The sequence below is a fragment of the Leopardus geoffroyi genome, chromosome C3, assembly GCF_018350155.1.
Source record: "Leopardus geoffroyi isolate Oge1 chromosome C3, O.geoffroyi_Oge1_pat1.0, whole genome shotgun sequence".
In the NCBI taxonomy this organism is placed as follows: domain Eukaryota; kingdom Metazoa; phylum Chordata; class Mammalia; order Carnivora; family Felidae; genus Leopardus; species Leopardus geoffroyi.
In genome coordinates, this window is record NC_059338.1 from 53,878,388 (window position 1) to 53,902,122 (window position 23,735).

The 23,735-nt window shown below is 38.3% G+C and overlaps 2 protein-coding genes across 9 annotated transcripts in view; both read left to right on the top strand.

Moving 5' to 3' along the window:
• The window catches only part of ANKRD45 (ankyrin repeat domain 45), a 48,673-nt gene extending 39,354 nt beyond the window's left edge, over positions 1-9,319 (top strand). For 5 of the 6 annotated variants that reach the window (XM_045452878.1, XM_045452882.1, XM_045452879.1 and 2 more), the window contains exons 5-7: positions 1,462-1,600; positions 4,882-5,063; positions 9,049-9,319. In XM_045452878.1, coding sequence (XP_045308834.1) covers positions 1,462-1,600; positions 4,882-4,913 — 171 coding nt within the window. In that variant the 3' untranslated portion in view covers positions 4,914-5,063; positions 9,049-9,319. The remainder of the gene's footprint in view (positions 1-1,461; positions 1,601-4,881; positions 5,064-9,048) is intronic. The other variant, XM_045452877.1, reaches the window with a different exon arrangement.
• A 2,866-nt stretch (positions 9,320-12,185) lies between these two features.
• SLC9C2 (solute carrier family 9 member C2 (putative)) overlaps positions 12,186-23,735 on the top strand; it is a 93,190-nt gene continuing 81,640 nt past the window's right edge. For 2 of the 3 annotated variants that reach the window (XM_045452886.1, XM_045452885.1), the window contains exons 1-4: positions 12,186-12,374; positions 13,595-13,801; positions 15,921-16,021; positions 18,068-18,196. In XM_045452886.1, the coding sequence (XP_045308842.1) occupies positions 13,669-13,801; positions 15,921-16,021; positions 18,068-18,196 (363 nt within the window). In that variant the 5' untranslated portion in view covers positions 12,186-12,374; positions 13,595-13,668. Of the gene's footprint in view, positions 12,375-13,594; positions 13,802-15,918; positions 16,022-18,062; positions 18,197-23,735 lie in introns of those variants that run through there. The other variant, XM_045452887.1, reaches the window with a different exon arrangement.

Consider the following 23,735-nt stretch of genomic DNA (forward strand, 5'->3'; position numbering starts at 1 on the left):
TTGCCACATTTACCATATGCTAAGCATTACATGTGGACTAATTTATTGCTTTCGATGTACACTAAAATAAAAAGATATGCTCCAGGTACTAGAAATGTGGTTTGGTTTTAAATGATCTCTTGCATTTCTGTGCAAGATGTTCTGTGAATTCCCTGTGACTTCTAATTCTGATGAAAAAGAATTAGCTATTGCTAAAAGTGTAAGACAGCTCCAAGTCTGAGAATATAAGTGACACATTTCACTTGTGGTTTGTAAAACAGTTTACAAAATCTCTTATGAAACCAACAAAATATAGGCCAAGTTCTATTAGAGTAGCTATTGCAGCTATTAAATCTGAGAAAGAAAAATTTCCTGGCACAGACAGTACTCTGTTCAACTAGGTACTATAAAAGTTCTTTTAATTTCAATTTTTAAATATTTGGTTATTTGAGCTAGAAAATATTATATACAAATAGTAATAATTAGAATAAAATTGAAATGCCTAAAGCAAACTTACTAGCTTTCTTTCTTCCATTTCCAGTCTTACTGTCCTGGGGTTCTGATAACAATCTTGTGTTAGTTTCACCATACAAATTTCACCATTTGAGTTATATAAACACATGTATTCACACATACAGTTTTATAAGATTTTGTTTTTTTATAAAACTATATATTTATAAAATATATAAATATAAATACAAATTTATATTTATATTTTTATAAAACTATATATTTATCCTTAATTTGCTTTTTTTTTTCTTTTAATAATATATTATGGCCATCCTTCCAAATCCACTTGATTTCTGCATACACTACTGCCTATTTAATAATAGGGACAGGACATGCAAAAAATGCATTCTTTTCTCTTTCTTATTATGAACCACAGAACAATAAACATCTTAAATCAGACACCCTCAGTTTGCTGCGTGTGTGCCAAGATAGCTTTGATGCAAATTGAGAAGTTTTCAGTGAGGTGGAGCTCTTCTTGCGTTTCTGGCACTTCCTCTCTTCTGAACCCTCTGAGAGGGAATAAACTTCCTGTTGAGTTGCATCCAGTTCATACCATCCACCTATTCTCCAACCTTTGCAAACACTTCCCTTTGTCACAGGGCTCAATGAAAATAAAGAATTAGGGAGAGGATGTACACTGGCCCAGGGCTTCAGGACTGTAAATTATGAGTTTTATTTTACACAACATTCCACTAATGTTAGAGCTGCATTGTCCAATATAGCAGCCACTAGCCACATGTAGTTATTTTAAGTTAGAATTGATTAAAAATTAAATAAATTGAGTTCCTCAGTCACACTTGTCCCTTTTCTAGCACTCAGTGGATAAATGTCAAATGGTGACTACATTGGACGATGCAGATAGAGCATTTCCACCATCACAGAAAGTTCTCTTGCACAGTGCTAGTTCAGAGATACTATAGAGTTTTATTTTTTAATAAACAAGTAGAAAGTAAATTCTGTTTCTATCTCTAGAATACCATCCTCAGTGCATGCCGTATAAAAAATGAATGGTTGGAAACCCATTTGGAAGCTTCTGTCAGCGAGCTTTTGGAGCAGAAACAACAATTGGAAGATACTGTGACTCCTATCTTCACAAAAATGGCAACACCGCGTAAGTTTTGGATAAAAATGGTTTGAATGTCAGAAAAGATGAATATTCAACGTTCAATGTTATTTCTGAGGTTAACAACTTCTGATTTTGACAATCTTCATTAACCTTTTACAAGCTCATGATACAAGTATGATATAACTCCCTAGATTTATTATTAGCTTCAATATTAGTAACAATTATTATTTCTGTAGAGAATGTCTCATATTGATATTGTTGCCATTATTTATTAATTTTATATAATTTACTATGCCTTTGATTTTCAACTAGGAAAGCCAGTCCTCCTAGAAGATAGAATGGCAGAATTTGAAAAAGCGCTTTCAGTATTATAACTGTGCTTTGAAAATCCTGTTGGGGGAACAGTCTCCTGTCAATGGGGAAGCTGCACTTGGTGACAGGCATCCCTAAGAATTTTTAAAATATCAGTTTTATTGAGATTTAATTCTTTTTTTTTTAATTTTTTTTAACGTTTATTTATTTTTGAGACAGAGAGAGACAGAGCATGAACGGGGGAGGGTCAGAGAGAGAGGGAGACACAGAATCTGAAACAGGCTCCAGGCTCCGAGCAGTCAGCACAGAGCCTGACGCGGGGCTCGAACTCACATACCGCGAGATTGTGACCTGAGCCGAAGTCGGCCGCTTAACCGACTGAGCCACCCAGGCGCCCCGAGATTTAATTCTTATACTATAAAATTCACCAATTAAAAATGCACAATCCACTGGTTTTCAATATATTCACAGAGTTATATAATCGTCACCACCATCTAGTTTTAGAACATAAACACCCCAAAAGGAAACACCATACCCATTCGCAGTAACCCCTCCCCCCGCCCTCCTTCCCATAAGGCTCCTACAACCATTTATCTTTTGTATTTCTATAGAATTGCCCATTCTGGACAAGATTTGCCCATTGTGGACATTTCATGAATAGAATCATACAATTTGTGCCATTTTGTGTCTGGCTTCTTTCATTTAGCATGCTGTTTTCAAGGTCCATACATGTTATAACATCCGTATTCCTTTTTGTTCTGAATAATATTCTTATATGGATTCAAACTTACCCAAACTTACCTATATATTCATTAGTTGACGCATATTTAACTTTCCATGCTTTTGAGTATTGTAAATAATGCTGCTGTGAACTTTTGTGTACAAAGTTGTATGACTGCATGTTTTCATTTCTCTTGGGAGAATTGCTGGGCCATATGGTAACTCTGCCTCTTCATATGAGGAACTGCTGAATGTTTCCAATAAGCAGAGTATATGAAGATTCCAATTTATCCACGACATTATCCACATCTATCATTGTCCTTTTTAAAAAAATTTTTTTTAATCTTTATTATTTATTTTTGAGAGAGAGAGAGAGAGAGAGAGAGGGAATGAGCAGGGGAGGGGGCAGAGAGAGAGGGAGACATAGAATCCGAGGCAGGCTCCAGGCTCTGAGCTGGTAGCACAGAGCCCCATGCGGGGCTCGAACCCACAAACTGTGAGATCATGACCTGAGCCGAAGTCGGACACTTAACCGACTGAGCCACCCAGGCGCCCCCTATCATTGTCTTTTAAAAAACTTTTAGCCATCCTAGTGGGTGTGAAGTGATACCTTAATATAGTTCAGATTTGCATTTCCTTAATTATTAATCATGTTAAACATCTTTTCATGTGCTGACTGGCTATTTGTATATTTTCTTTGGAGATGTGTGTATTGGACTCCTTTGCCCACTTTTAAATTGGGTTGTCTTTTTCTTGTTGACTTGTAAGAGTTCTTTATGTATTTTGAATTCAATTCCCTTATCTGATATGTGATTTGCAAATATTTTCTCCCATTCTGTAGATTATCTTTTCATTTTCTTGATTGTGTCCTTTGAAGCAAAAAAGCCTTTAAGTGTGAAGTCCAGTTGACCTTATTTTTCCTTTTGTTCTTATGTGTGCAGTGTCGTATCTAGGATACATTGCCTAACCCAAGGTCACCAGCACTTACTCTTATGGGCTTTTTGGTAAGACTTTTGTAGTTTTAGCTTTTTTCATTTAGCTCTATGGTCCAATCTAAGTTATTTTTTGTAGATGATGTGAACCCATTCTTTTGAATGTTGGATTATGAGTATGCAAGATTTTTTTTTTTTAATCAAAAGGGACTATGGTTTTTTAAAGGTTAAGACAATCTAATCTAGGTAGTATGGCAGAGTATCCCTTGCCATCTTTACCAGACGTCTATTGAGCATATGCATAGATAGCACACTCCTAGGTCCCCTGAAGGGAGACAGATGCTTTACACCGTCCTTGTCTTTAAGCAGCCTACTACCTAGTTTGTGAAAAGTACAAACTAGAAAAGATAAACTCAGTACTGTGTATGTTCAGAGCAGCCTAGCTATTAGGAGGAAGCATCATGAAGAAAGAGGAATTGTCTGAAAGGATGGGTAGCCAGGCTGGAATATGAAGGGAGTTCTGGAATGAAGGCACAATAGGATGACAAAAGGCTTGAAGGTGGGAGTGGGGAAGTGGCCAGGATCCATCTGGCTAATTATAGTGAAGTCTATGAGGAACAGTGAAAAATAAGGTTGCAAAGTTAACTGGTGCTCATTTCATTAAAAGTACTGAATTATAACCTTAGAAGTTTGGTCTTTATCCGGGGCAGAGGGCTGCCATTAAATGCTTTGGGGTAAGCAGAGAAGAAGGATTCAGTAGGAGAGAATAATATGGCTTTCCTTATAAAATGGATGGAGAAGAGACTAGAGGGAGTGAGACCAATCTGGTACAATCTGGTTCTCACCCTCTCTCCCTGTCATTGTGGTACAATCTGGTTCTCACTCTCTCTCTCTGTTCTACCACTGCTGTTAGCCTGGTCCATCACCTCTCCCTCCTTCCCTTCTCATCGCTAAGGAAGAATCACCTCTCTGCCCCCCTCAGGTCTTCTATACCCCCTCCAAGCACCCCAGTATCTTATACCTTCACATGATGGAAGTGTTAGTCTTGATGGGACCTCTCAAATGACCCCCTCAAGTTACAAGGAGGAAAGTGAAGACTGGTGAGGTTAAGCAGTTTATTCAGTTATTCTATTCAATGGCAGAATTAGGAACAATAATACCAATTATATGGGAAATGTGACCTCATACCTTTAAATTACAAAAAAAAAAAAAAAAAGGTGGAGGAGAATACTAGAATTGACATACCAGCCCCAAGGCTTGATTAATGACTGGTTCAGACTGGCAATTATTTGACAACTGGCTTCATTTTTGTTTTATATGACAAGCTAATTAAATGTAATTTTAAAATCTGCTTCCTTCCAGGTCAAGTGAAAAGTGCCAAATCTGTAGTCTAAGCCATGGTCAGAAAAGAAGTCAAGATCTTACCTTCTACTGAATATATATTTTGTAAAAGACCACACTTTCTTCTAATATTTATAAAAGTAAACTTACTCATGCCAACTGAAGTTAAGAAAATACATGTAGGGCTTTATAAGAATGTTTAGGTATGAATCACCCTTTTTTTGTTTTACCCTAGTCAGCACGTGTAATTCCAGATGCTCTGTCCTTGCCTCTGCTTCAAGTGTGGCTCCGTGTGAGTTCCACATGCTGCTTCCAGACAGTGTGGGTGTGAATCACTCACAAAGTCTCTCTGGAAGCTCTAAAAGCTATATAGAGAATCTAACAGTTTTCTAACAGAGGCAGGAAATTTCCATTTAACTGAAGAATTCTATTAGAAAAGACATATTAGCTATTTCCAGAGGAAAAGTTTGTTCTCCCTCTTTCAAAAGAAAAGCTATGGGAAGACATTCTGGAGCAAGGATATATTAAGAATGGTTTGGCTCGGGGTTTTCGTCTTCTTCTTCCTTCTTCCTTCTTTTTTAATTATATGGTTTATTTATTTATTTTGAGAGAGATCACTCAAGCAAGGGAGTGGAGTGACATAAACGGAGAGAGAGAGAACCCCAACCCCAAGCAGGCTCTATGCCCAACATGAGAATCAATCCCACCAACCATGATACCATGACCTGAGCTGAAATCAAGAGTCGGACAGTTAATTGACCGAGCCACCCAGGCTCCCCTCAGGGTCCTCTTCTTAAACAACTATTACTTTTTTTGTTTTGTTTTTAATGTTTATTTTTGAGAGAGACAGAGAGATAGAGAGAGAGCAAGAGCGCCAGCGGGGAAGGGGCAAAGAGAGAGGGAGACACAGAATCCGAAGCAGGCTCCAGGCTGAGTTGTCAGCACAGAGCCTGACGCGGGGCTTCAACTCACAAACTGGGAGATTATGACCTGAGCCGAAGTCGGATGCTTAACTGACTAAGCCACCCAGGTGCTCCTACAACTGTTACTTTTTATATCCAAATTAAAATTTACCTGTGAGGTGGGATTTAGTCTTTTAGTAAAATCTGCTCATTTCTTTAGCTTCCTCCTCCTCCTCTCTCTCTCTCTCTCTCTCTCTCTCTCTCTCCACACACACATGTATATTTAGATTTCCCTTATTCTGTAGGTTTGACAATATAGATATTTTAACTGGACTCCATGCTATCTTTCTTTCTGTTCTGTTTTATATTTTTTATGATTAAAAAATTTTTTTTACATTTATTTATTTTTGATGAAGACAGACAGAGCACAAATAGGGGAGGGGCAGAGAGAGAAAGAGACACAGAATTGGAAGCAGGCTCCAGGCTTCGAGCTCCAAGCTCTGAGCTGTCAGCACAGAGCCTGACGTGGGGCTCGAACTCACCAACCGTGAGATCACGACCTGAGCCGAAGTTGGATGCTTAACCGACTGAGCCACCCAGGCACCCCCTATTTTTTATGTTTTAAATATCAGTGTTGGTTTGGTTTCATATTAGTGGTTTGGAATGTCTTTTTTTTTCCCCTAGTTTATCTAAAAGCCCCCAAACCTTCTACTACTCTGATTTTCCTGAAAATTTTTATAGAAACAACATGTTAAAAAAAAACAACCACATTTATGTGTTGTTCTTAAGACCTTTTCTTTTTTGTCCTACACTAAAAGCTAGTTTTTCATTATAGAGGGGATGGAAAAGAAAAAAGCAATTCAGTAATTGCTCATCAGTTGACACTTTCTCAACTACGGTTTTGAGATAACACTTTAAATTTGTGTCACAGATTTTTAAGTTTTGAGATCTTTTTTATGCATGAGCAATTCCATTTCAGCAATTCCATTCCATTTTTGCCTTAAGCAAAAGGATAGGGCAATAACTCTCACTCCCTCTGGTAGATCCAATGGGTGTTTGTGGAGTTCTACAAGGAAGGAGGTCTATCTGTGTTGGCTCTGCTCTCTTACTATTGTACATTGTGAGAAGTCTGTTACCTTTAAGGACTGCAGTAATTTGGGACAAGGCTAGTTGCCATTTTTATTGTTTCTACCGTATTTTCTGAGCCTTGATCTTGAGTATGTCGTTACCTTCCAGGCAATGTGGTCCTGATGATTAGGGGGATGATTCCTGAATCTTACTTCAAAGATTCGTAGATAAAACTGAGACAGTTCTGGAGATCCTTAATATAAAATAAACCTCTCTCTCCTTTATTTGCCTTTTAGTTCTTCTCTTCCACCTTCTTGAAGCTTTTGATGTATGTAGTAACGCTGTCTTTTTAAAACTCCTTGACTGGCACCCTTATGTCACTGTGGTTCCTTTACTGCTTTTCTAACTCCTTCACCAGCTGCTGTGGTCTGAATGTGTTGTATGTCATGCCCCCACCCCTCCCCCCTGCAAATTCACATGTTAAAATCTAATGCTCAAAGTGATAGTATTAGGAGGTGGAGCCTTTTGGAGGTGATTAGGTTATGAGGGCAGAACCCTCTTGAATGGGATTAGGTTCTTATAAAAGAGACCTCCAGACAGTTCCCTTGCCCTTAGCACCCATGTGAGGTTACAGCAAAATGAGCCGTATAGGAGGTAGGCTCTCAGCAGACACTGAATCTTCTGGCACCATAATCTTGGACTTCCCAGCCTCCAGAGCTGTAAGAAATAAATGTTTGTTGTTTATAAAGTAGCCAGCTATGGTCTTTTGTTATAGCAGCCTGAACTAAGATGCCAATTCCTATTCTTCATCTTGCCTCCAACAATGGAAACTTCTCAAAAGTCAGTCTGTCTTACAAGTTTATATGTCAGTTATGCCTCAATAAAGATGAAAAAAAAAAAAAGCCTATTCTGACCTTTGGCAAAGCAGTCTATAATTCTTCACCCCGGGCCTTTTTTATCCCCAGTGTTAGGAAGAACTAATCCCTCCTTCTCTGGAGTATCTGTAGTGCTAATAGCCACATATATATTCTATTTAATTGTTCACATATTTGTCTTCCCTTGCGGATTATGAGCTTTTTGAGGGTAGGGGATTTGTCATGTTTTTATTCATACCTCAAGAGCCCATAAGGTAGTAAGTTAGTAAATAACAGTTGAATGAATTCTCTTTTGGTGCTACCTTATTAATAGAGTTTTTTCTAAAAATGACTCCTGAACCCTTCTCTCCATTACCTTCTTTGTGCCGGTGCCCTGTTGCGACTCCCGCTTCTCCGGGCCCACACACGTACAACGTCATGACTGTGTATCTAGTTTCTCCTCTGTTTTCTGACCTTCATCTTGAATGCTGTACTAGTTTTTAGGCATGTGAACCTGGTGATTACCAAAGGATTCCTGGATCCCATGTCAAAGATTCTGCTGATGTGAGGATCTGAGTTTAGAGAGATATAGTACTTCTTGTGATCTGTTGTTGCATTGAATTATACATTTATTCATAGGAGAGTTCAAATGCCCATATGCTCTGAGTTTGAGCTGCTACACAGGTAGGTGCAGGACTTCTTCTGAACACCCATAGAGTAATTACAATTTCAATGTGCAGACTAGTAAATTAAATTATTTAGAAAGGGGTCAAGTAAAGGCTAAATTCAGTGCTATGATAAACGCTAGACAGTGGTTCCTGAGACTTCTGTAGTTTGATTGGAAAAATGTGAAAAAATGGAGGAGATTGATATGACATCATTAAGAAAACAATTACTATCTGCTATCACTGTTATTTAATAAAAGAATATTTTAACATCACAAAAGAAGGGAAGGTGTGATTTCATTGTTAGGTTCTGTCCTTTAAATTGAATAAATTAAGCTTTATTATGAACTGTTATATTTTTCTCATTATGCCATGTATGATGGAACTTTTATCATGAATCACCACTGGTCTATGGTCCAGCCTTTGAGAACTGCTCTAGACTGAGCTGAAGCAGGCAGAATGCTATTAAGGTGAACATGATGCCCCAAATTATAAAGGGCTGACAATACACTCTGATTTTTTTTTATCTAAAATGTGATACATTGTATTTTCCAAGTTGGCCCCATCTCCTGTCCTACATGCTCTTCTTACAATGTAATCGTGACATTCCTCACATAGAGAGGTGGGTCTCTACTCTCTCCTCTTGAATCTGGGCAGGCCTGTGCTTATCGTGGAAGTAATACTATGTGATTTCCATAGATCATAAAAGGTGATGCAGTTTCCAGCTAGTTCATTTGAGATGCTCAGTCTTGGAAACCAGTCTGTGTGGAGAGACCCATATGGACAGAAACTGAGGCCCTAACCCACAGCCCTGTCTGAGCTTCAGCTAACAGTCACTGCTAGTGAGCCATCTCGGAAGCAGATCCTTCAATCAAGCCACCACAGCCAATGCAGTATGGAGCCTTCTCTGTTGAGTCCTGCTAAAATTGTAGATGTCAGCTAAATAAATGATTGTTGTTGTTTTAACCTACTAAGTTTTGTGTCTCTTTGTTATGCAGTAATGTATAACATACACATTTTAGACTGTGGAAGCGAGAAAATGACATAACAAACCCCTCTCCTGGGGGAGAGGATTAGATTGGAATGACAAAGGAATGAGAGAGTAGAATTTCATTGTTACAAGATAACTTCCTTGAAAATAAACTACAAATTGATGAATAATGTTCATTTGTTTAAATTTATACTATATTTGTTTTTAGTGATTGTATTTGAGGCAAAATATTAAGTTTGGCATCGCATAATTGGGATACATTTGGCCTCCTATGAAGAGTAATATTGTTTCTTCAAATTAAGTACCAAAAGTACCTAAAATATGTGATATTGCCTTTTTGGAACCCCAGAGGGCCTAGAGGAGAGTGTTCGTAAAGTCTGCAGAATCTTTAAAGGTCTCTGGGAGGTTATTAGTGGGAGTTTGTAGGAAGGGTAAGAAAATGTTATTAGAAACTGGAGAAGAGAGGCCCTTGTTATGTGATGGTGGTAAATTTGACCACACTGTTGTCTAAGTAATGAACTCAATGGTCCTGCTAAGGATTTTTCTAGATAGTGTTCAAGTGCCACCTGGTTGCTTCTGCTACAACATGAGAGGAGAGAGATGAGCCAAAAAGGAACAGTTCAGTTTTCAAATGAAATTTAGAAGAAATATAATGGAGCCAGTACCCACTGAGTTTAAAAATAAAAGTGTTTCTCATTCCCAGCCTTTCTAGAAGGCAAAATGTCTCAAAATAAGAAATGGATTCTGAAAAAAGATAAAATCTCAGGTGGGATTGTGAGGTCATAAGACCTCAGAGATATCTAAGGTGGCACCTTCTGGAACTGCTCCGACTTGAGGTGGACTTTCTCAGTGCATCTGGGAGGATGACCTCCAGCTGCTCTAGGCAATCATTGTCATAGCTAGAAACCAAATGCAAAGAGAACAGCTCTCTCTGTCTCGACAGTGATATATACGAAACTGAGGAACCATCTAAATGGTCCTGAGTCCCATGCCCATCCCTGAACCAATCGTTTTATTAGGGGGATGCATTAGGGTTATGACTAACCAACCTTGTCTCAGTCAGATAATATAATCTATTATCAGAATATGAGAAAGAGAAAGGATTCTGATAATATCTATTACCAGAATATGGGGTTGGGGGAGAACATCCTGAGCAGCCCCTCAGCCCTCAACTCCTAAAGCTGTCACAGTCTACTCAGCTGGCTCTGCCCAAAATGGTGACACACAGATTTTTTATTGCTTTTCTTTTTTTATTCTTTTTTAAATTAAAAAAAAATTATTTTTAGAGAGAAAGAGACCAAGCGAACGTGTATGTACACAAGCATGGCGGGGGGGGGGGGGTGGAGAAAAAAAGAGGGAGAAAGAGAATCTCAAGCAGGCTCTGTGCTGTCAGTGCAGCACCTCGTGCGGGCTCCATCTCATGGCCGTGAGATCATGACCTGAGCTGAAATCAAGAGTCAGACGCTCAACCGAGCCACCCAGGTGCCCCTATTATTGCTTTTCTTTAAAGCTCTATGGGAAAGATTGTAATGTAAAGGAATTTGATCATCTCTGTAGTTTAGTTATGTGCGATCACTAGAGGAACTATGTGTAACCTAGAGCCGACTATGAATTTTGTGCAAGTATTCTTGAGGTATGAGGATTTTTCTAAAAACCATGGAGAAACTGAATTTTGAAATGTAAAGCTTCATGAGACTTACCTGTAGGGTCTAGGTGACCCAAGTGAGCCTGAGGGGACAGCAGGATAGGAACTAGATGGAAGGTGGAAGGATGTTACTCAAAACTATATGAAGCAGTTGAGAGAATTCAAGGCAACAAGTGGTATAGATAACACAAAGATGAAAATGGGAGAAATGCTAGTAAACTTGGTAACTAGGAGACTTAAGTAAGGGCATGGGAAAGAGAAAGGAATGGGTCTCTCAGACCCTGTGATAAGACAATTTAAAAAAAACAAACAAAAAACATGGTCCTTGGAATTTATGGGCTGAGTGGTTTAAAAGAACCATACCAGACAACAACAAAATGCAAATATTTTGGAGAATGGTTTATGGGCAGCAACCAATGGTGGTTGCTGCAATCAGGGCCAGACATAGAACTGTTGACTAAAACTCTTTAAAGTTTCAAGTAGAAATTGAGACTTTCATTTGTCAAAGCTTCTTTGATACGTACTGATGGAGAAAATGGATGACAAATTTAGTAATCTCACTGCTGTGGCGGTATCCATGATGCCCTGGGGGAGAGGATTAGATTGGAATGACAAAGGAATGAGAGAGTAGAATTTCATTGTCACAAGTAACTTCCTTGGAAATTAACTACAAATTGATGAATAATGTTTATTTGTTTAAATTTATACTGTATTTGTTTTTAGTGATTATATTTGAGGCAAAAATCTATTAAGCTTGGCATCGCATAATTTGGGATACATTTGTCCTCCTATGAAGAGTAATATTGTTTCTTCAAATTAAGTACCAAAAGTGAGAAATTCCCATTGAAAAGGAAGGATAGGTAGAAAAAGAGAAAATGGAAAAGGATAAATGAAAAAGTCAGAAGGGAGACCAGGCAGTGTTAAAGAGGATTAGGGCTGGAGAAAGAAAAACAAGAGTATATATTTAAAAACATGTAGGAGGAGGTTCTGTCTACATGGTGTATGACCATGGCAGGCAAAGAAAATCAGTTAAAACAGTTGTGGGTATAGACACAGCTTGAGCATTAAGAAATGCAAGCTTCTCTGGAACTGGATCACTTAGCTGCTTCTGGATTGGGAGTGGGGGATGATATATGTAGCCAATCAGAATGAAAGTAAGTTGGCAAGCAACCAATGGGAATTAGGTATGGAAATGGCTTTCAGTGTGATATCAGTTGGCAGTACTGTCCTTGGCAAACAGACGCAGAGCTGAGTGTCTTTCGTTCTTTGTGATTTTCAAGAGCCTTCATCTTGATTTCCACTCTGAACCAGCTTAGTCTTGAAAGATGGTATCTCTGGTCTTGGTAGCTTGGAGGAGAACTTGATTTGAGAGCGGTGCTGTAATGACAGGTGGGGATAGCAGGATGTGAGAATGCCAGGGATGTGGAGGGTTATTTGAGGGACATGTGAAGTGATTTGAAGATGCAGCACTTTGAATCTCATTTCTGCTTCACATCAGAATATGGCTTATAGACAGGTGCAAAACAAAGAATCAAAGATTAACTCTAAATATTATTGAGGATACTTCAGGAACCTCTAGGAATTTTTAGGTTAAGGTTAACTGCAAGGAAAAATAAAACAGAATGTGTCCTTCTCAGGACCACGAAATAGATTTGTGCAGGCTATGTTCTACACAAGGGCACCAGCTGAGGGTAGGTACTGGGGCTGAAATCCCTGCACAAACCATGTGCCCTGTCATCAGGAAGGGGGACTTTTTCTAATTCACTTAAAGGCACCATATGATAAAACCTCAAATTTAGTCTTTTCCTTTGTTTTTAGGTTATTTAGCCTCCTCCCCTGCGCCACCTTATCGGTGTGACTCAACATTGACTTCCCAAAATGGGAAACCATTTTGGATTTGGAAGGGCCCAAGAGAGGAAAAAGGGGATGTGGGATTGAAATAGTAAAGGGGAATTCCAGAATGATTTATACCCATGGAGGAAGAGCTCCCCCTCAAAAAGTTCGGTTCATCAAATATTATAGAGAGCCTATTATGTGCCTTGTACTGTGTGTAAGAAAAATAATATTCAGCCCTGGCCCTTGAGAAACTCACTGTCCAATGTGGAAGGCAAATACATCACTAGAACATATGATGGTTAAGTGCAGAAATCAATGGAGTCACGCCTCCATGCATGTGTAGAAGTGTGAGGAAGAAACACACTGCTGTTAGTGTTCCTATAAAACGTTCTTGGATGGGGTGCCTGGGTGGCTCAGTTGGTGAAGCGTCCGACTTCAGCTCAGGTCATGATCTCGTGGTTGGTTTGGGAGTTTGAACCCTGCGTCGGGCTCTGTGCTAACAGCTCAGAGCCTGGAGCCTGCTTCAGATTCTGTGTCTCCCTTGCTCTCTGCCCCTCCCCCGCTCACGCTCTGTCTCTTTCTCTCAAAAATAAATAAACATTAAAAATCTGAAACATTCTTGGAGCAAGAGGTAGAACAGACAGCATCAATGTGTGCCCTGTGGCAAGAAGAAATGTGCTGAGACCTGAGTGTGGTACAATCTTAGGTAGGAAGAATGTGGATGTGCTGGAACTTGGCAAGTCTCATTTTCTTCTTTTTGCATCTTGTAACAGGTTAGTCTGTGGTAGTGAAAGTAGTAACTCACATCTGAATTCATCAAGTTAGGACTGAAAAAGCAGTGTCAAAAATGAACTCTTCCTTCTGGGTGCAAAGAGAAGATAACAGCAGCAGGACAGAATTACTCTGCGGCAAGACAGCTGGCTACACTATTATAAATGGGCATTTCACAATGCTTGTGTGTTTCACGATTGTCCTGGGAGGTAAGAAGTAATTTCTAAATCTCATCTTTCCTCTGCCCTCTGAACCTTTCTTAGTGTAGAAAGTGATCACAACTTCCATAAAGAAGAAGTCCAATGAAATTGTAAGATGTGAGTGAATGCTGACAGTCTAGTTTCCTTTAATTATAAGTAGCATCTATACTGTGTCCCTTCCTTCGGTGACATTTGCTGAGCACAGCAGAATGGTAGGCAGAAGCGGAAATAGTCCCCTCATGGGGGAGACAGGCAAACAATAATTACAATACAATGTGGTTAGTTTAACTGTAAAGTTGTGGTCCAGAATCTCTGGTAACGTGGAGGAGAGCCTCATGCTGCCTGCCTGCCAGGCTTAACCTGACCAATAAATCTGGGATGAGGGGACGACGACTGGGGCAAATAAGACCCACACATACGTTTCACAATTTGCATACTTGAAGTCATCACTTCTGTCCATTCTATCATGGCTTTTGAAGTGATTTTACTTCCGGGAGGATGACATCCACCCCACACCCTAGTGGGCAATTAGGAGAGACTTCACAAGGAAAGGCCTCTTAAATGATAATTAAGAATTCAATACGTATGGGGCGCCTGGGTGGCTCAGTCCCTTAAGTGTCCGCTTCTTGATTTCAGCTCAGGTCATGATCTCATTGGTCATGATTTTGAGCCTCCACGCTGACAGTTCGGAGCCTGCTTGGGATTCTCTCCTTCTCTCTCTGCCCCTCCCCAACACATGCACATGCTCTCTCCCTCTCTAAAAATACATAAACTTAAAATAAAATTTTTTAAAGAATTCGATAGGTATGGTTAATGATATTCATGCAGATAAAATACCATATTAAAAAACACAGGTACTTTATTCCACAATTCAACACTAGTGATTGGAGAAAAGCGGCTAGTCCCCTTTAACATTTTTTTCTTTGGGAAAAAAGGTCAGCTGTTTTAAAATCCTTTCTTGAATTAGGAAGAGTATAAAGAAATAATGAAGCAAACATTCATAAAAACTTCTTCAATTTTACCTATCATATCAGGGAGCAAAATTGCCTTTTCTGGGGTGAATCTTTAAAACACACACTAATGACATTGGTCTCCTGTCGTGCTAAGAGGCGCTGGTGACCATGAATTTCACCCGCTCCAGGTCCTTGATGATTACATAGGGACAAGTGCTCTAGCAATAAAGGGCATTACAGAAATGGTTCAAGAAACATTTCTTTAGCCCTATGCAAAAGAAGTATTCAATTAATATCTACCAACTTGGCATGACCTGTAGCTGGAAGGCAGTGAATGGGATGCCAGAATCTTGCCCTAGGCATAAATTAATTGGATTATAGTCTATATATTCCTTCTGGAGATAAGAACTGAATAATCTTGGACAGAGGAGAGAGCTTCAAGGCAAGATAATACATGTAGGCAGAGAATAACACATGTCTTCTGTTACTTGTCTGGTGAAGCCAGTTTTCTCCATAGTTAGAGCTCAGTTAAAAGTATTTCTGGCTGTTAGGAAAACTATAGAATATATATTGCTGTAGTTTAGGATGAGTACTAATAAAAGGTGTAATAGGTTGATATGAAGTTTGGCTTTTCATAATTTCTCATCATCAGACCCACAGATAAGATACCTGTACAGTGATCAAAGTGGGCCACTGGGTGGGCAAATGGGAGGTTGCTGGAATTTCAGTATTTTCCAAATTTACCTGTGAGAGATGCTTCATTTTGTATGTCTTAAAGAGACAGCATTTGTAACAGCTATCAATTATTTATTCATAGCGATATGATACTCAGGAAGTTTATTTATTAAAAAAATTTTTTAGTGTTTATTTTTGAGACACACACACACACACAGACACACACACACAGCATGAGCAAGGGAGGGGCAGAGAGAGAGAGAGGGAGATGAATTCGAAGCAGGCTGCAGGCTCTGAGCTGTCAGCACAGAGCCCGATGTGGGGCTCGAACTAATGAACTGCAAGATCATGACCCGAACCAAAGTTGGACACAACCGACTGAGCCACCCAGGCACCGTGACACTAGGGAAGTTTGAAATTAAGTACCTAGAGAAAGAGGATATTAAATTGTTTTGAAACTATACATTTTGTATAAATAACACATACATGTATTTCTTCAGGATTTTTGAAGACCTGTCTAAGGAATTCTGAAGTCATTGTTTTGATAATTCTTTCTGTGTCAGGATTTATGATAGGACAACTGGCTCACAGTTTTGTTCAGGTAATGTATGTACAATAAATTAGTAAGTGAAAGAACAGAAACCAAAATCAAGGTCCACTCTCAACGCTATCCCTGAATGTATGGAATTTTTAAAAAAAATGTGAACAGCTCCTGAAAAGAATTCATTTGCCATTAAAAATTTTGAAAATGAAAAGCCATACAGTATAAGAGACATATTAGAGAAGCAGAAGATAAAATGCTAGTATGGAAGTAAGGAAAATTCGACTGCATTCTTGGGTTCTTCATCGTCTGCCTTTGGAGCCTTACTCCTGTTTCCTTCCCCTCTCTGTATACTGGTTTCATCTGTGGAATAGTCTTCAATACCTGTGGAGCCTCTAGTTATAAAAGGCAGCTGTTACTGTCATAATGAAGCATGGTTACTCTTTTCTGACTGCCAGATTAAATGCAAAATGTGTCATGTAGTATATAATACAGATACAAGAAAAATTTTACTTATTAACTCTTGACATCAAGTGCATAGCAGTGTGATCAGTAACGATTTGGCTCCACTCATTCTTTTATTTTTAAAAAATGGAGATGATGCTTGTACCTCTCTAGGATTGTAAAAACCTCCTGTTATTCTTCTAAACACCACCATTACTACTAACGTCTTTTGAGTGTTTGCTATGTGCCAGGGTCTCTTTTAAGTGCTTTGTGTTTATTAATTTATTAACTTAGTAATAAGTTATAGAAATAGTAGAATTAGTAAGAAATAGTAATATTTCTTTTTTTCCAGTGAAATATGGAGCTGTTTAATTTTAAAAATTTAAGTATGGTTGACACACAATGTTACCTTAGTTTCAGGTGTACAACGTAGTGATTCAACTACTCTATGTGTTATGCTGTGCTCAACTTATCATCAATTCTTGAGTTAATTCATTGGTCTTCACAGAAACCCAGTGGAAGTAGGTACTGTATCCCATTTTACAGATGAGGAAACTGAGGCACAAAGAGGTTAAGTAATGGAGATTAAACTATTAGTTGAGCCAAAAACTTTTTAGAAGGGAATATTTCCAGCTTTTCAATCATTGTTGCTATCTCTTCCATTCATCTGTGTACAACCTTCACGATTTATGCCTTATATTCACAATATGTGCTATTATCTATGTATTATTTTTCTCTACTTGACTCACTAAAGGACTTTATTTTTTTTTTTTAAGGCAAGAGCATTTCTTTTTATTTTTTTTTTAATGTTTATTTATTTTTGAGAGAGAGACACACAGAGCACTAGTGGGGCAGAGAAAAAGGGAGACACAGAATCTGAAGCAGTCTCCAGGCTTTGATCTGTCAGCATAGAGCCCATCGTGGGGCCTGAACTCACAAACTGCGAGATCATGACCTGAGCCGAAGTTAGACACTTAACCGAATGAGCCACCCAGGAGCCCCGAGCATTTCTTTTTTAATGTTTACTTTTGAGAGAGAGTGAGAGTGAGAGAGTGCAAATGAGTCGGGGAGGGATAGAGAGAGAGGGAGAGAGAGAATTCCAAGCAGGCTCTGCACAGAGCCCAATGCAGGGCTCAGTCTCATGAACTGTGAGATCAAGAGTCAGATGCTTGACCAAATGAACCACCCAGGTGTCCCTCACCGAAGGACTTTAAAATCCTAAGCAAATGTTTGTGAAATCACAAGTACTGTGCAAGGTTCTCTTTTCTGTCTTAACGCCAATTAGAATAAGCATCTAACAATCAAATAAAAAATACTTGTGAACATCTAAAATGCTCTCAGGGATCATTAGTGGCAGGAGTATCACTTTTGAAAACACGGATTACAGTACTTACCACAAGCAGTGTTTGTGTAGCCCAAAGTCACACAATTCTCTGATGAACAGTGGACTGTACATATAACTCATCTGGACAGATCGTGAAACCTACAAGACCCTCAAAACTGACATTGTAGATAATCTCTCATTAGTTGCATATTGGAATATACTAAAACTTATATTGATTGATATAGCATCAATTTCTAATACCTCAAATTACCTAATTCCAATTTCTAATACCTAAAAATGGCAGCCAGCTAATTTCATATTTATCTTTGTTAGTTTAGGTGCACGAAATTGTCTACCCTCTTCTGAAAACACCAAGCTTTTCACTTTATTGTTATTTTTCACCTATAATTATATTTATGGCTGCTTTGGATGTGGACTTTTATATACTCAAGAATATGCTTTGGCAGGTAAGAACACATCTTAAAACAAATTATGGTCAGTCTTGTTTATGTTAGCAGAAAATATGTTTTGTCTATAAAGAAGATTAATAATTCACAAATCTCACATTTTTAGTTCTACCCTCCTTCTTCTGTGGAACCACTAAGTAAAGGGAATTGAAGAGAAGGGAGAAGGAATCTGTATTTGCTGAGTGACCAGTGTGATAAGGCACTGAGTAAATATTTCCATTTTATGTATCAACAAATCGTGGCTTAGAGGTCACAAACAAGGCTGATAAATGGCAGAACCTGAATTCTTCATCTCCACTATATCTGTAGATTTGCCCATTTTCACTGCTAAAATTGTTTTATTTGTGGCTTTCTCTTTCTTCTTAATCATGCTTCCAGACGAGTTTATTGTTTCTTTCAAAGAATATTTTATTTTGTTTGGTTTTATTCTGTACTTTTTCTAACATCTTGAGGCAGACATTAGTTGATTGATTTTTAGGTTTCTTTTTTTTTTGTATTTTGTACATCTAAGGTTTAAAATTTTTCTATGACTACTCTTTTAGCTTCACCCATGTGTTTTGATTTTTAGTGTTTTCATTATCATCCCAAACCTATCTAAAATTTTTACTATACTTTTTTCTTTGACCTGTTGATTTTTTTCCTTCATGTGTGGAAGAATTTTACTTGTTTGTTTATTTATTTGTTATTGAAGTGTAGTTGACATACAATATTATATTAATTTCAGTATATCACAGTGAGTTAACAATCACATACATATGAAATGCTCACCATGATGAGTGTAGTTACCATCTGTCATTCTACAAAGTTATTACAATATTAATGACTATCTTCCTTATGCTGTACTTTTATCCCTGTCACTTATTTTATAACTGAAAGTTTGTACCTCTTTGGCCCCTTCGGCTATTTTGCCCACATCCTCCAGCCCTCTGGTAATCCTCTGTTTGTTCTCTGTGTTATTGAGTCTATTTCTGGTTTTTGTTTATTTATTTATTTACTTTGTTTTTTAGATTCCACACATAAATGAAATCATATGGTATTTGTCTTTTTCTGACTGACTAATTTCACTTAGTGTAATAGGTGCATCCATGTTGTTGCAAATGGCAAGATTTCATTGTTTTATGGCTGTGTCTCTATATAAATGCCACATCTTCTTTATCCAACTTATCTATCGATGGACATTTAGGATGCTTGCATATCTTGGCTCTTATAAATAATGCCGCAGTAAGAAGGGATGCATATATCTTTTTGAATTAGTGTTTTGTTTTCTTTGGATAAATACCTAGAAGTGGGATTACTGGATCTTACGGTACTTCTAGTTTTAGTTTTTTGAGGAATCTCCATACTGTTTTCCACAGTGGCTGCACCAATTTCCATTCCTACCAACAGCACAAGAGGGTTCCCTCTTCTCTACATCCTTGTGAACACTTATCCATTTCTTGCCTTTTTGATACTTGCCATTCTGACAGGTGTGAGGTGATAGCTTATTTTGGGTTTGATCTGCATTTCCCTGGTGACTTGTTATGTTGTCTTTTCATGTGTCTGTTATAAGCCATCAATGTGTCTTCTTTGGAAAAAAATCTTTTCAGGCCCTCTGCCCATTTTTAATTGGATTATTTGTTTTTAACCCATTAATTACTTAGAAGTTATTTTAAAATTTCCAAATATGGTCTTTTATCGTTATTTCTTTTATCACATTATGACTAGAGAGTGTGTTTTGTATATCAACTCTTGTGGTTTGTGGAGATGTGCTTTGTGGCCTAGTACCTCACTTTTCCAAAATGTTCTTTGCTTTACAAGAATATACATTCTCCCATTGTTGAGTGCAGGGGTCTAAATTAGTTCAGTAGATTATTTTGTTTATTATGAAGTCTGGCTTCTATATCTTTGCCAGTGTTGTTTTTCAATTTAATATAACAAGCTTCCATTATAACTATGGATTTATCAATTTCTGCTTGCAATTCTGCTGGTTTTTACTTTATGTAAGTAGAAACTCTGTTATTAAGTGCCTACAAGTATTATTATTTTCCTAGTTAATTTTTTTCCATTATTTAGCTACCCTTTTATCCTAAATAATGCTCTTTGCCTTACATCAATTTCATCTGGTATTACTGTAGTTATACCAGCTTTATTTTGCTTAGTATTTTCCTGATATAATTTTCCCATTCTTCCACTTATAAGATTTTGATGTCCTTATGTCTAGATTTTTTTTGATAATATATACTTAGATTTTGTTATTTTATCCATGTTGAGAATCTCTGCTGTTTTACCAGGCACCCGGGTGACTCAGTCAGTTGGTGTCTGACCTTGGCTCAGGTCATGATCTCAAAGTTTGTGGGTTCAAGCTGGTGTCCGGCTTCAGAGCCTAGAGCCTGCTTTGGATTCTGTGTCTCCCACTTTCTCTGCCCCTCCCCCACTTGCACTCTGTCTCTGTCTCTCTCTCTCTCAATAATAAATATTTAAAAAAAATTAAAAACTAGCTTAATATTTATTGTGATTAAAAATAGATTTAGAAGGGCAAAATATTATAACAGATTTGAGGCACCAAGGAAGATTGGATGGAAAACAGTGTTTGGAAATATGTTCCACACTGTTAAGCCATTGGAGAAATACAAATTAAAACCACAGTGAGGTACCACTACATACCTATTAGAATGACAACAGCAGAAACAATAACAAGCCTGATAATAGCAAGTGCTGGTAAGAATGCATGAAAATGCAAAATGGTACAGCCACTTTGGAGAACGGTTTGGGAATTTCTTACAGAGTTAAACATACACTTGCCATATGACCCAGTAATTCTACTTCTGTGTATTTACTGAAGTGAAATGAAAGCTTATGTTTACACTAAAACCTCTGTGTGAATCTTTGTAGCAGCCTTTTTCATAATCTGAAAAGTCTAGAAAGAACTCAAATGTTCCTCAGGTAGTGAATGAATGAGCACATTGTGATACATCTTACCATAGAATACCACCCAGCAACGAAAAAGGAACAGAGCTTTAATAGACACAACATAGAATTTCATTTTTTTTTTAATATATGAAATTTATTGTCAAATTGGTTTCCATACAACACCCAGTGCTCATCCCAAAAGGTGCCCTCCTCAATACCCATCACCTACCCTCCCCTCCCTCCCACCCCCCATCAACCCTCAGTTTGTTCTCAGTTTTTAACAGTCTCTTATGCTTTGGCTCTCTCCCACTCTAACCTCTTTTTTTTTTTTTTTTCTTTTTTCCTCCCCCTCCCCCATGGGTTCCTGTTAAGTTTCTCAGGCTCCACATAAGAGTGAAACCATTTGGTATCTGTCTTTCTCTGTATGGCTTATTTCACTTAGCATCACACTCTCCAGTTCCATCCACGTTGCTACAAAAGGCCATATTTCATTTTTTCTCATTGCCACGTAGTTTTCCATTGTGTATATAAACCACAATTTCTTTATCCATTCATCAGTTGATGGACATTTAGGCTCTTTCCATAATTTGGCTATTGTTGAGAGTGCTGCTATGAACATTGGGGTACAAGTGCCCCTATGCATCAGTACTCCTGTATCCCTTGGATAAATTCCTAGCAGTGCTATTGCTGGGTCATAGGGTAGGTCTATTTTTAATTTTCTGAGGAACCTCCACACTGCTTTCCAGAGCGGCTGCACCAATTTGCATTCCCACCAACAGTGCAAGAGGGTTCCCGTTTCTCCACATCCTCTCCAGCATCTATAGTCTCCTGATTTGTTCATTTTGGCCACTCTGACTGGCGTGAGGTGATACCTGAGTGTGGTTTTGATTTGTATTTCCCTGATAAGGAGCGACGCTGAACTTCTTTTCATGTGCCTGTTGGCCATCCGGATGTCTTCTTTAGAGAAGTGTCTATTCATGTTTTCTGCCCATTTCTTCACTGGGTTATTTGTTTTTCGGGTGTGGAGTTTGGTGAGCTCTTTATAGATTTTGGATACTAACCCTTTGTCTGATATGTCATTTGCAAATATCTTTTCCCATTCCGTTGGTTGCCTTTTAGTTTTGTTGGTTGTTTCCTTTGCTGTGCAGAAGCTTTTTATCTTCATAAGGTCCCAGTAATTCACATTTGCTTTTATTCCCTTGCCTTTGGGGATGTGTCGAGGAAGAGATTGCTACGGCTGAGGTCAGAGAGGTCTTTTCCTGCTTTCTCCTCTAAGGTTTTGATGGTTTCCTGTCTCACATTCAGGTCCTTTATCCATTTTGAGTTTATTTTTGTGAATGGTGTGAGAAAGTGGTCTAGTTTCAACCTTCTGCATGTTGCTGTCCAGTTCTCCCAGCACCATTTGTTAAAGAGGCTGTCTTTTTTCCATTGGATGTTCTTTCCTGCTTTGTCAAAGATGAGTTGGCCATACGTTTGTGAGTCTAGTTCTGGGGTTTCTATTCTATTCCATTGGTCTATGTGTCTGTTTTTGTGCCAATACCATGCTGTCTTGATGATGACAGCTTTGTAGTAGAGGCTAAAGTCTGGGATTGTGATGCCTCCTGCTTTGGTCTTCTTCTTCAAAATTCCTTTGGCTATTCGGGGCCTTTTGTGGTTCCATATGAATTTTAGGATTGCTTGTTCTAGTTTCGAGAAGAATGCTGGTGCAATTTTGATTGGGATTGCATTGAATGTGTAGATAGCTTTGGGTAGTATTGACATTTTGACAATATTTATTCTTCCAATCCATGAGCAGGGAATGTCTTTCCATTTCTTTAAATCTTCTTCAATTACCTTCATAAGCTTTCTATAGTTTTCAGCATACAGATCCTTTACATCTTTGGTTAGATTTATTCCTAGGTATTTTATGCTTCTTGGTGCAATTGTGAATGGGATCAGTTTCTTTGTTTGTCTTTCTGTTGCTTCATTGTTAGTGTATAAGAATGCAACTGATTTCTGTACATTGATTTTGTATCCTGCAACTTTGCTGAATTCATGTATCAATTCTAGCAGACTTTTGGTGGAGTCTATCGGATTTTCCATGTATAATATCATGTCATCTGCAAAAAGCGAAAGCTTGACTTCATCTTTGCCAATTTTGATGCCTTTGATTTCCTTTTGTTGTCTGATTGCTGATGCTAGAACTTCCAGCACTATGTTAAACAACAGCGGTGAGAGTGGGCATCCCTGTCGTGTTCCTGATCTCAGGGAAAAAGCTCTCAGTTTTTCCCCATTGAGGATGATGTTAGCTGTGGGCTTTTCATAAATGGCTTTTATGATCTTTAAGTATGTTCCTTCTATCCCGACTTTCTCAAGGGTTTTTATTAAGAAAGGGTGCTGGATTTTGTCAAAGGCCTTTTCTGCATCGATTGACAGGATCATATGGTTCTTCTCTTTTTTTTTTTTGTTAATGTGATGTATCACGTTGATTGATTTGCGAATGTTGAACCAGCCCTGCATCCCAGGAATGAATCCCACTTGATCATGGTGGATAATTCTTTTTATATGCCGTTGAATTCGATTTGCTAGTATCTTATTGAGAATTTTTGCATCCATATTCATCAGGGATATTGGCCGGTAGTTCTCTTTTTTTACTGGGTCTCTGTCTGGT